At 40.5% G+C, this 13962-nt stretch overlaps 1 protein-coding gene across 2 annotated transcripts; it reads left to right on the forward strand.

The window, feature by feature from the left end:
* The first annotated feature begins 2470 nt into the window (after positions 1-2470).
* On the forward strand, positions 2471-13880 carry tnk1 (tyrosine kinase, non-receptor, 1). 2 transcript variants are annotated; one of them, XM_079370940.1, is made up of 15 exons: positions 2471-2552; positions 2649-2808; positions 5150-5328; positions 6287-6351; positions 6475-6663; positions 7538-7690; positions 7788-8065; positions 8144-8270; positions 8433-8579; positions 8704-8798; positions 9595-9795; positions 10140-10204; positions 10713-11170; positions 11252-11347; positions 13362-13880. In XM_079370940.1, exons 3-15 carry the CDS (start codon positions 5166-5168, stop codon positions 13536-13538), a joined length of 2214 nt encoding a protein of 737 aa, XP_079227066.1. In that variant the 5' UTR covers positions 2471-2552; positions 2649-2808; positions 5150-5165; the 3' UTR covers positions 13539-13880. The 2 variants fall into 2 exon arrangements, with proteins under 2 accessions (XP_079227066.1, XP_079227067.1); XM_079370941.1 differs by lacking the exon at positions 2471-2552 and adding an exon at positions 2554-2571.
* Positions 13881-13962: the final 82 nt, after the last annotated feature.

A 13962-nucleotide genomic window follows, 5' to 3' on the forward strand; every position in this document is an offset into this window, starting at 1 on the left:
TGGAGACCCCTGATTCTATAGGCCACAGAGGTTAAAAATATTACCAGTATTCAGTATTATCACCAGATTATTTACACGTATATGTCTTGTATGTGTTTAAAAAAAGACAGGCTACATATGAACTACAAAAATATAGCCTACATGTACATCAGAAAATGACGCACTAAAAATTAGTGAGCCTATTAATTTCTTTTTAATTTCATTTCATGGAGCTATGTTGTTCATTTTTAACGTTGAGTTATCTCTGTCACCAAAAACAGCGTTTCCAAAACCCCTGTATCTGTTTCTGCTTGAATAATTTTTACAGGATGTCAAATGTTCCTGATGACCGACTGATTCTTTAAAATAGATTTAGATCAGGTTCTGTATGCATGTGCCCAGAATGTGCCTTTTATGACGACCCCGATGGCAGCTCTGACTTGAGGGGATAACTAATGTCCTTTATATCCTTGACAGTCTTAGTGTAAAGTTTTATGTTTATTTGTTCGTCATGGGATACTTTTCCAATTCCTTCACCTTTTGGTCGAATAATACTTAGATGAATCAACTCGCCTCATAATTGTTCTCCTTTTGTTCCACTGTCATACGTCACGTATCTTGTTTCTTCTCCATTCATCTCAGAGTGGTCACATTTCTAGTAAGTTCTGTAGATACTCACTGGTTGACAACTCATCTCTTTGACAGTTTTGACTGATACTGTATGTTTCTTGAACACACGAGTTAGAAAACGATCACATTCTCTTTGCTCTCTGCGATTTATTCAAACTAATATTGTATTTTTCCAGCAGTGATTCACAGGCCAGGTCTCTTCATGCTACAGTGTCTGTGTATCAGTCACTTGAAACAAGGTGGTGACAGCTTTCCCACAGGGTGAAACGACACAAATGCGCTTAAGCCTCAGAGACTTTAGACAGCAGCCATGTCAACATCCTTCCCATACACTCCTTGTCATAGTCCTGCAGACACAACTACTCATCCATTCCTGAAAATGATAGGTCATTGTCTAAAGACCTGCTGAATGGGTCAAGGATGATGAAGTCCGTCACATCATGCTCACATCATTACTCAGGCTATGTTTCAAGTTGTTGTGACACAGCATTATTAACTTGTCTTATACTTCACAGGTAAGTGCAGAGCATTTGGGGAAAGCTCTATTGAAATCTCCTGGGTGTATAGAGTAATCAGAGAGGGAGGAGAGACTGTACCAGGAAGTGCAAAGTGCAGGCAGGTCAACTATATTACCTGGTTTGCATTCAAAAGAACAGTCACGTGGAGAAGTGTAAAAAGAAATCCAGTCAAACTTGCTTGACAGAAGCAGGTATGGAGGAGAGAGAGAGAGAGGGAGAGAGAGAGAGAGAGAGAGAGAGAGAGAGAGAGAGAGAGAGAGAGAGAGATGAAGAAACACAATTGAATCTCTTTTGACGATAGCTCATGGAAGGTTTCATCCGAGTCCAAACAAGAAATAAACTGGGTCAATGGAGGGATTAAAAGCATTGTCTGTAGTTAGTTGGACACCAGTCATGACTTATGACACATAAATCAAGTGAAGCATACGTCATGGAGGATGAATAAAATTATTCTTTTATCATATTTAGCCTGCTTAGTAATTTATCATGTAGGTTATTGGTGAATAAGTTTGAAAAATAGCCTTAAATTAAAGCGTTTGCTTTTTCCTCTTCTATCTGGTGGGCTATCATATGATAAACTTAAGATTTAAAAAATTGACATTTTGTGATATCCTACAATCAAGTTGTATTTCACTAAGATGTCTGTAGCTTACACAACAAAATGAAGGTTAATACGAGTAGACTACAGTTTAAAAGAAAACTTCTGCTGCTGTCTATATATTTTTCAGGTTACACTTCAAGAGTATCAAATGTAGGCCTAATGAAGATTGGTTTTATTATTGGACCATAGGTCAAATGAAAACTTAGTCCTATAGCTTTCACAAGTTTCAGCTAGTTAAAGCCTGAGTACCTTTTTTAAATCCTTGGTCCAGATGCTTATGGGCTTCTTGCTTTGGATTTAAACAACAAACTCAAACAGTGTAGCTTAGTGTTTGCTGGAACTCGCTTTGGTTTTATGTAGACTCGTGTAGGCTAGTTTAAACTAGGCACAGCAAGGCAAAATGTAGTCAGTAGTATTTAAGGCCACATTTTCAGATTGAACGATAAACGACCCTGAAATTTTTAGGTGTTAAACAAACCAAACTGGAGTTTAGTCTATGTTTACCTGGTTTAAAATAGTTTATAAGATCTAACATTATATGAACAATCTGTCAAATTACATTAGAACACATTTGTTGCTACTTGTTTAGGATTTCTGTGTATACAACAATCTGGTGTGTTTCCAGTTCAACCGCAATACCAACCTAAAATTGACCTAAATAAATAATTGCTGCCGATGATTAATGGTCTTAGATAATCTCAATACCTGTGCAGGTAATTTCTGTTTGTCTGCCAGAGCTGCGTCTCAGGTGAGAGACTCAGGAAGAGGTGTGGTCAGCAGAGAAAACTGGGAAGAGGCGGAGAAAAGAGGCTGAAAACACACAGGTAGCTCAGTACTGCGCCTGTAAGGATCAACGACACATTAGTAGATTTAGATTACATATTTACCTGTCTGAATCGATCATTTTGAAAATATTGTAGGCGCACTAAAGGATTGAGAGAGGAGTTTTGATTTTAAGGAAAGTCATCCGTCGACGACTCTGGCGGATTTTATACCAACATGGATCACTTCTATCGGGGCGTGTGTGGTTAAAAAACAAAAGCTGTCAACGATCAAACGTCTGACTTATTTTGATCAACGGTGAGTCACGGACTGGATAGTTTATATGTCAAGAGTTTAAACATTTCATGGAAAAATGAAAGTCCTTTAACTATCCTATTCTTAAAAATATTGATCATTAGGTTGTTTTTTAATGGCTTTGCTTTAATGTTGTTGGATGCATATGTTGGATCGGCCTACATGGACGCTCATGGCAGATTAACAGGATGATCATACATGAAGGCCACCTAAGCAGGCTCAATAATCCTCACAGAGGTGACTGATTGAGGTTACATTTGATGTTTATGAATTTACTTTGTGAATTCTACTTCGCCATTGGCCTACCCTTTCCCATGCTCTTTACATGTATTTGACAGCTAAACTTAGACTTAATTCATTATCAACGTGGTGCAAAATTACAGATCAAACTTCCCAATAGTTTAAGTGGTTCACAGACATTCATGGGAAGAAAAAAGTGGGTGATAGATCCAAAAACAAATAGCTATAAAGAAGCCAAAAAAAACCCCATTAATGTAGACTAACTATAACAGGAAAAAGCTGCTTCGGAAGAAATCCATCAAAAGCACACTCAGCACATAAAGGGTTTTTATAGCTAAATAAGTACTTTTGCTGGTTATGATGTTATTTCCCTGAAGTGAGATGCCATGCAGGGAGTATAGTATCCTTATCTACTCTTTGGAACTTGTTCAAGATGCACACCCTTGTGCTTTTTTATACAGCTCTCAGGATCTTAATATTATGTTTGGCATTGAAATGTATGTATTCTCTGTGAATGAAGCCTTGTCAGAGCTGCTTTGTTGACCGAGGATGTCATGTGTGACTGTCTGTGGTATTGATCCCTTTATATTCCCGAGCCGTGCAAGGAGAACACATCCCAGTGTAAACAATGCTCTCCAACAGAAGCTGCTCTGGATAAACATTGACAGCCATTGAAAGGTACAGGCCATGCTTAACCAGTGACGGTTCACCCTTAAAAGCTGAATAGCTGAACAGTTAAACACATGGCTGTCATGCATGCCATTAGGCTGAGAGTCGGTTTCAGTAGCTGTACTGGTTAAAGATTGACCGCTCTGCACATAAAGAGAATGATCACAGAGTTGTCTTTGCTTACAAAATGTTTATCAGTGTACATGTGAGTGTTTTTCATTGGAGTTTGAATGTGACGTGCGGAGAATTTGGCCCATGCTTCACTCAAGTTACGTGCAGATTAATTGGGAGTTGTCCCTGGAAATAAATGCAAGTCCAGACTAGTACTCTTCTGCACTTGCCCACTTTTTGTAGTGTCAGTTGGCTATTAGACAAAATAACAAACAAAAAGGATGAATTGGTGGGGAAAAATGTGACTCTGCTGGCAGTTTGTTGTTGATGTTCATTTGTTTCCAGGGTAGCTGACAGGGGAATGTCGAAGGTCTTTTCTGACTCATAGCTGCTGGGTTTGGTTTGCTGATAAGCAGCTGATTTATGGCTCAACAACTCTCTAAGAACTGTAAAAGCAGACACCAGAGATTATGTTCAACAATAGAACGTGCTGTGTTTGAAGTTTCTGTTTAAGCACGTTTTTCTGCACACTTGCTTTTGACACATTCGGTGCTCTATCTGAACAGTTAGGATATGGAAGAAACGGAGAGAGGAAAAGTGACAATGCTGCTAAAATTACTCTCAAAGCTGATGCAAATGCACCTGTCAGTGGTTACATAAATACAATAGGAACAGGATCCTGTCTAACTGGTGCCCCTTAAACTGACAGACGAGATAATGTTACCTCCTCTCAGTTGTTCACTGTGCATCAGGAATCCCTGTGGGATCATCCCCTCACAGGTTCAAAATGAGTCACAGCCGAGTGAGCTGCACTGATACCGAGCCTCCTCGTTCTTAAGGAGGAGAAAATCTAATATACTGTATTTTACTTTTCATTCAGTATTAGTTAAGTATTAGTTTATTTAAAAGGGGACGGTGCAATTTCATCAAACCCCACATTACAAATGGTTTTTAAAAAAAAGCCAGAATTAGACAGAAGGCTGGTTTTCATCTGTAGCCCCCTGGCCATGATGGGAAAAGGCAAATAAAAAGTACAATTTCCCATCATCTACCTTTTGAATATCTAACTGTTCTTTTGAAAGTGCTTAAATGTGCCAATTACACAATCTTCTTGTTCCTTTGGTTATAAAAAAAAACTGAAATTAGTTGCAACTTTGTGTTTCATTTGTATGGTACAACAACAAAGAAGTGTTGGCCCACGTCTTGAAGCTGTTCAATCCCACTCCGGTATCTAACACTGAGGGCTTTTATATTAGGTCTCCCTGATAAAAGAGGCCAGAGTGGTCTGAACACTGCTCTCTAACTTTAATCTTCGTCTCTGCAGGAAGTTCGGTCGGGTCATGCTGATGGACCAGGACACTCAGTGGCTGTACACGCTCCTGGCTGAGGTCCAGCTGGAGAAGTTCTACGTGCGCGTCAGAGATGGACTCAACATCACGCGCATCGATCACTTCGCCTACGTGAAGGAGAGCGACTTGGAACAGATCGGAATCAGCAAACCAGGTGAGCATGATCGACTCCATATTGATCATCTGGTTGATAAAAAGATTACAGAGGGGTGTGAATAATCTGTTTAGCCAAAATAATGTCCTTAAATGTAATCAGCTGATTGGATTGGATCTTATCACAACCTCGGCAAATTTCTGTATGAAAGCTTTTAGTAACTTCTCATAACGGGTTGAGTATGTGAATAGACTTTTTTCTAATAAAGACTTTAATCAGCCTACATAATAATAATAATAATAATAGCATAAACTGTATTCATAGTGTTTTTACAAATGCAGACCACATTGCTTTTTATTGTAACAAACACACAGAAAATATGGATATAATTGTGTTAGATCAGATGTCTTTGAAATACTTCATACTTTGTTTTCTTTTCTAAAACAATCCCACCCTTTTCCCTCCGAGCGTCGTAGTATTGTTTTCTCGACTCACTAAACACTGATGGGTGTGTAGAAAAGTTTCATCCACTGAAATAAGATCCCCTCCTTCCTGGCACCCTGGCATCGTTGAATGAAAAGTTTGCCTTCAAGCAAACTTTCACAGATGGCAGTGCACATCATGTTCGTGAGAGGGTCTTTCAATCGATTACCTTTAATATAAAGTCAACCTAAAACCAGCTATAATAGCTGGCCTTTTTTTTATTTTATTTTTTTATTGTTTTGCAAATGTTGTTCATTAGCATTTTCCAGAGCCTTAAAGGGTTTGTTATATTTAATAACAATCACGACTTAAAGGCCACATATTGTACTCATTTATAACAATTTTAAAGAAGTCTTAAAACTCTCCAAAACATGTCTGTGAAGTTTCTTGTTATAAATCCACTCTGATCCTGTATTTAACCATCTGTGTAAACCCCTTTATTTCAGCCCTGCTCAGAACAGGCTGTGTCTGTAGCTTTATATGCAAATGAGTTGTGAAGTCAGTTAGTTGTAACCATATCATTGTTTCCTTCCAGCTCAAAGAAGACTATGGGAGGCTCTAAAACGCTTCAAGATCAATTCACGATCGAGGGCGCCGAAGGTCTGAAACACACATTGAAATCCATTTGACTTCAGATATATATATATAAACTTTTTGTAAACTGTTTGCTATGAGGTATTGCAGCCAGTAATAAGATTTCATTCATTTTATTGATGCACGCAGCTATCACGTCCAGGTCAGGAAGGGCCGGAGCAGCCAGGCGTAGTCGGGCCGCCTCAGATTCAGGAGGGAGCGAGTCGGACTCTGCCCCGTCTGATCCATGACAGCGAGCTGGTTCTCGGAGAGAAGCTCGGCTCAGGGTCTTTCGGGGTGGTGAAGAAGGGAGAGTGGCACACACCCACTGGGAGAGTGGTAAGAGATGATGAAATGCTCTTTTTTCTGCAGATTTCACAGATACAGTCCACAATATTACGTCCCCAAAACAGCTTTCTATCCCTGATGCAGGGTTGATATATAAATGTGCTGTTTATAGGCGTCTATCTCATGACTTCACACATGTATTAACGTCCAACTCACACTTCTTATTCACCACATTTTTCACATCCTCAGTTTTTTTTCCTTTTAGCTTTTTGCCATTTCATTGATTATTGTATTCATTTGACTGCCTACATCTTTTAGGTTTGGTTCAGTTTTGTTGCAGCTCAGCATTTTTCTTTAATTCCTAAGAAATGCAGACTGTTGTTTGCCAAAACAAATCAGATAAAATGCAGTAAAATTAAACCTTAAAAAGCCCCCAACAAAGGTCAGCTGGTGAACATAGTGAAGCATTTAGCAGCTCACGCGAGTATTGTCCTCAGAGATTTGTGAGAAGCAAAACAAAGCAACAACGGGTGTGATATAGAGTGATGGGGTCCGATTACTTGATTATTGAATATGTGAATGTTTTTCAGGTGGATTTTTTTATTTATTTATTTTTTTAATGCACAACTTCACCTTATCATCAGTTTGGGTCAATAACATGACAGCATGGTGTTTCTGCTGCCATCAAGTGGCCAACAAGTAGTTAAAAATATAGTAACTGCAGGTTTAGTCATTTGGTGGTACATTATTATGTATGTTCCCTCCTCCTGTCTGACTCAGTGTATTTCACTAGAGATGATTAAGACAGAAATGTCAGCCTTTGCATTGACTTGTTGTCAGAGAGCTTTTGTTTGTTTACATGGACAAAGACTGAGTGGGTTGACGCAGGTTTGTGATTAAGCACGTCTCTTTTTCCTCCTCCCAGTTGCCTGTGGCCGTTAAGTCCCTAAAGAGCAGCATGTCCAGGCAGACCGACACACTGACCGACTTCCTCCAAGAGGTGACCACCATGCAGTCGTTGGACCACCCCAACATCATCCGACTCTATGGTGTGGTGCTTACGCAGCCCCTCAAAATGGTAACATCATGAAAAAAAGGCACATTAAGGAAAAAGTAAAAGATCTGTTTGTGTATTTGGGAGTTGTCACACAATGATCTATTTTTCGGTCCTCTAGGTAACAGAGTTGGCTCCCTTAGGCTCTCTGTACGACACTCTGCGCTCGCGTCAGTACCAGTACCCTCTGGTCCGCCTCTGGCTCTTTGCCACTCAGATTGTGGCGGGGATGGATTACCTGGAGACCAGGAGGTTCATCCACAGGGACCTAGCTGCAAGAAACGTGCTGCTATCATCCAGGGAGATGGTGAAGATCGGGGACTTTGGCCTTATGAGAGGCTTAAGCCGGGAGGCCGATCACTACGTCATGTCAGCACACAGGAGGATCCCGTTTGCATGGTGAGGGATGCTGGGAAAACAGGGAGTGTCAAAAACAAATTCTTAAACAGTTACTTATTGCTGCTGTTATTTTTCCAGGTGTGCTCCAGAGAGTCTTCGTATTGGCTCGTTTTCTCATGCTTCTGACGTGTGGATGTTTGGTGTCACACTGTGGGAGATGTTCACCTACTGTGAGGAGCCCTGGTTCGGTCTGTCAGGCAGACAGGTACATTCTTAGGAAATACATTCATGTACTGTCAGTGTTTGTATCCATGCCAATCGGCGTGTTTGTCTTAAGATTGGAATGTGTGACCCCGCCCTGATGCTTTTTGCAATACACGCCAGCCAGTGACTCAAAGTTGTATAATCTCTGACATACTTTCTCCAGATTTTGTGGCGGGTGGAGCGGGAAGGAGAGCGACTGGAGAAACCTCCAGATTGCCCCCAAGAGCTGTTCGCCGTGATGAGGAAGTGCTGGGCCTGCAGTCCGAACGACAGACCCACCTTTGCTCAACTTTCTTCGATGGTTGTAGAGGTGTGCATCCTAATGATTCACTTATATTTATATGGCATCAAATATTTCACAACAACTTCTTAAACTACAGCTGACGTTTCTATCTCTTTATATTTGATACATTCACTCCTGTATGTCTTTGTAGGCTAAACCAATGGAGGTACAAGTAACCAGAGACTTTGCTGAACCCAGGAAACTCGCCCTCGTGGCCAACGACCTCGTGACCGTCATAGACCATGGGTGGGTGAGAGAAAAGAGGATAGGACTGGAAGAGTTCAGGGGGAACTTTGAGCCACAAAAAAAGGCCTTTGTTAAACAAGAAACAGAGCTTAAAATGGGCCGGCTCGCTAATGTGATTTACCAGTTTATCTCATTGAACCCTTTAAAACATTACTACTTTGTTTGTGCGTGAAACTTCTTCACTTCTAAAGCAACAATAAACGACACTTCTAGCCATAGAAATCAACGAAAAGATTAGATTGCAGAAACGATCTAAAACTAAACCTCATTGTCAATTATAATAAAAACAACATTGATTCAGTTCAGATTCTTTAACTTCATGAATGGTAAAACACACTGTCCCCACAAAACACGTTTTACCGTAAAGCACATAGTTGAGGAGAAATGCATGTTAATGTCTCGACTATTAGAAAATATCAACATATGGACAATTTGAAGTGTTTTAAGTTCTGGGGCACAGAATCACTAAAGAGGACATATTATACTCCTTTCCATCTTTTTCAAACTGTCCCCTGTGGTCTAAATGAAACATCTGTAATATGCTTAAGATGTAACAGAAACATGAATCAATCACCAGAGATGGTTTGTGACCCAGTAGAAACCAGCTCTCTCAGAACGCTCCGTTTTGGTGTCTGTCTCTTTAAATGCAACGAGTTCTCATGCAATGTGAACTCGACATGAAATGTTTGCTCCTGACTTTTTAACTCATCCCTACCTGTGCTGTTGGTTTCACTTAAACAAGAGAATTTGTTTGGCTGCTGTACTTTACTGAACCTTTTCCTCTGTCTTTGTTTAGTCTGGAGTTGAGTGAGTGGAGAGGTCAGAACCACAGGACGCTGACAGTGGGCTGGTTTCCTGCCAGCCTCTCGGTATCTGTTCTCCCTCCTGCTGCACTCACTGGCAACAGTGCAGCTAACGCTGCTTCTAACAGCCTAATCTCAGCCCCACATAAGGGCAGTCTGCAACACATCGGGCATGGAGACATCAAACCTGAAGAGTCAGTGAATATAGTTAATTGTTCTTCTTGTTATCCTACTGTGATAACAATCCTACTGTGTTATTCTTATATTTCTTATATTCACTTGAATTACATGCAGCTAAAAATATATCAACAAGAGATGCACAAGTCCAGAGATACTTAATTCTTCTCAGGTGGCAGTTTTTTTTGTTGCTGCTTATAGCCTCCACAAAACAATAAAAACTTGTTTTGTGGTCAGGCACATGAGTTTTATTGCAGAATACTATTGCAGTGCAGCCCTGAACTTTCACCAGCTGTTAGTCAGCATGGTTAGTTAAGCGGAGGCGGCCACACTCATTTGTTTACTGTTGTAAATTGTGCAGGAATAACAGCTGGAGGCTGGGCCCGACCAGAGAGAAGGAGGGAACCAATCTGCAGAAAATGTCAGGTAGGAAGCGACGACAAAACCAGCTGCAGAATACAGTGAACATGAGCTGACATATTTAATACGAGGGTGATGTATATGATGTGAAATAACCAGATAGCAGCTGACATTTTGAATATTGTGATGCTATGAACTTTGCAATGCACCTTAATTATTGTACTACGCACCGGGGAAATCTCCAAAATATTTGACCTGTAATTGATTAGGTGCAGACACTGTTTCTTATGCAGATCCTTTAAGGCTGTGAAAACGGTAACATTTTACATATTTTATATATGTTTGAAACTTCTCTTGATTAAGATATTATTAAAGACAAATAACATTTACCATGAGAGATGTAGCCCCATTTAGTAAAGTGTTAATTTATTATCAGCTGATATACTCACAGTAGAGCAGTCTGCCCTCTGGTGGCTTTATAAGGCTATCACTACCATCCCAAGCTACTGACTGATACTGCCACAACAACATGTTAAATGTTTATTTATTTAAAGGCCTCTTTGCGTGTCTGCAGGACTGTCTCAGAGCCTGGAGTCCGTTATGAGCGGACCCCGTCCTCGGGCTCACACGGTAGGCGCGTTCCGAGTAGATCACCACGGCCGACTGCTCCCCCCTCTAATTGGAGCTCCCGGTCCGCTGAGGCAGCAGGACCCACGTCGCTTCAGTGATGCCAGCATTGTCCCCCCTCCCCGGCCTCCGCCCCCCAAGCACCTGAAAATGAAACCACAGAAGAGGCCCGCCGTACAACAACCCGGCCTCGGCACCTCATGGCCTCCACAGATCGTCAATCCTCCTGCGGCACAGACCCAGCCTCAACCTCAGCCAGGCAATGGGGGTTCAAACCTGGCTAAAATGTCCAGCATGGCACACTCGACCCCGCAGCTGGATGACTTAGTGGACAACAGAGGGAGAGACAGAGAGAGAGACAAGTCACCTCAGATGCAAAACTCAAGGGAAAACCTCATCGCACAGGTAACAGAGGGATTAATTATGTCCCTTTTCTGTATTACAAACTTTGTCACTGAATAAGCTGAATCAATGTGCTTCTCTCAGGTTATGGAGGCCGTACACGGAGCTACTGTCGAAGAGGTTCATGCTGCACTTCAACGGAATGACTGGCACCCCGTGAGAGCAGAACAACAACTCAAGGTCTGACCGTCTGCGTTGCATTATGTCATACTTACCTTATGTTGACATGTACAAAGCTTCACAGAGAAGCAACTTAAACTTTTTGGTGGTAAAGAAACAAGAAAAAATAGAGGGGATAAATTATATTTGACACTTTTTCGATAAAATAAAAGGTAAAAAAAAATAAAACACTGTCAGGGTTTCCTTTTCAACAAGGGGTTGTTGTGGAATTTTTCCCATTACCAAAGAGTGAAAATAAAGAGTGAGAAGATCTATTCAAAAAAGAACCCCAAGATCGATCTGGTCTCAATGAACATTTATTCGAAGGCAAAATAAGCATTCGGAAACAAAACACCTAATATGCTGTGCATGTAGTATTCTAAGACATTTCAGATACATTTTATATGACAGATTCTATGAGACCTTCGTACAACGCATGTAGTACACATGGAGTAAAATTTTCCATAACAATCCTCCCTTTTGATTACATGTTAATCACACCATATGATACTTGGGAACATTTCTTAAATGTGTGTGCAGTCACAGTAAACCAAACATCCGTAATTACAATGACAATGTGTAACCACTTCAAGTCAAATCTTCATAAAGGTACAGCATATCAATATCTACGGATTATAATCTTCTTCATCATCAATGTCGTTACTGGACTCTCACAATTCTTAACAACAAGGGGAAGTCATGGAAAGGAGTAGATTTGAACAGTTTGGTTTGCTAAGTGCTGAACCGGAGCTCTGGTGCAGGAAATAACACAATGAGATAAAATTAATCAAATTTATCATGGAAGGAAGAAAGAAAGAGCAGGAGTCATTAAGAGGGATATTACATCCTGCAATTTTACCCAAATATGTGCCTTTGTGGTCTTGACGAGTTATACAGACAGAAGGGTTAACAAAGAGGTTGAGACCATTATTATTTTTTTTTTTTTTTTACATGTACATTGATTTAAGATTGATTACAAAAAGCATTAGTCGGTGCAGTAAAGGTGTGAGGATCACGAAGAACATAAAAACTTCCGACCCATTCTTACCCCGGGGGTAAGATTCAAAGTCTGAGTCATTTCTTTTCCAATTAAACGGTTGAGTGTGGTTGCTTTTCTCGTGAAAAGTTTGAGTGTGGTTGCTTTTCTAGTGAAAAGGTGTTGTTGATGGGAGGTTTGTTTTTAGCTTGAACCCCTACAGAGCACTTACTTCTTGTTCGGGCTTTCTTAATAAAATGGATGCCATTATCACTGGAATTTAGGTTTAGGTATGTCCCACCTTAGAATGATCTCTGTTAAAAGAGCTTTTGCGACGGCACTTCTGTCAACATGTTTAGTTGGAAATGCTTCTACACACATGGAAACCATGCAAACCACAGTTTTAAAATAGGTTTTCATTCAATTTCAGAGAAGAGCGATGTTTTCATTGTGCTCCAAAGTCATGAACTACTCCGAAGGGATAACGGGAGTTAGTGTAGATTATGACCGTTTTAGATACTAATTTGCAGGCCTCAGTTAAAGCCACAAGTTCTGCTGTTTGTGCAGAGTAATAAGGTGACAGTGAGCCAGACAGGGTCCAAAAACAATATCTATAAAGCTTCTTCTTAAAAATCCACTCTAATCCTGTTCTTAAAAAAAATTGCATGACATTATTCTTCATGTAAAGTTAAATGACTGTACAGTATGTGCTGAGCTTCTATTTATTTCTTGTCTCATGCACTGTACTCAGAGATCACAGGACTGTGGGTAAAGGAGGAGTGAGGAAGGACCCACTGCTTATTTGTATACGGTGTGAACGAACAGGTTCATCTGGTTGTGTTTTCTATACATTTAAATATACTTATGAATGATGTCAAAGGAGCACCAGATCGTTTATCAAGATGTCAGATCAGGTTTATTCAAAGCAGAAATAAAGTTGCATAGACACAGAAGGAAACAGCCGATTAGAGATTCCACAGCAGGTGTTTTGCATTTGAAGATTTCAATGCTGATTGAGTACAAGGCCTCTTCTGATCCCTGTTCTTGTTTTGTGTCCAGTTGGAGCAGCTGTACTCGCTGAGCCTTTGCTCCAGAGAGGATTGTCACAGGATCCTCTCCAGGTACCAGTGGAACCTGCAGCTGGCCAGCCGCTACCTGATCCGATGGTCACGGGAAGACAGACAAGGAACCGGAGAGAGGGAGCGACCCCAAGTTAGCAATGAAAGACGCGTCTGAGGGGATCTGAGGGGAACGCTGGAATGTCCATGTAAATAAACGAGGGTCGACTTCTCAGCAACATCTTAACACGCTCGTACACCGGAGAGAGAGCCACTTTCATCGTCCAGCTCGATGATGGGAACAGCTGGGCGGTCAGATGCACAGACTACAGTAGATGGTTAAATGTAAAAAGAACACAAAAACTTTGAAACACATGAAATATTAAAAAAGACAGACTGCGTTTTTATACTTTCATAATACACTACCTTTTCTTATGCAAATAGTTTTAGTTTGTGAATACATTTGTAAATACTGTTTTAATAATTGTTTTATTGAATAAAAGTGATGATTTGGTCTTAATATTGGACTTTTATTTCATATTAAGAGACCGTTTACAGGTGTTGGGAGATCTTGACAAAACAAGCTTGCCTTAGAGTCGGTG

The sequence above is a fragment of the Symphodus melops genome (assembly GCF_947650265.1).
Source record: "Symphodus melops genome assembly, chromosome: 20".
NCBI classification, from domain to species: domain Eukaryota; kingdom Metazoa; phylum Chordata; class Actinopteri; order Labriformes; family Labridae; genus Symphodus; species Symphodus melops.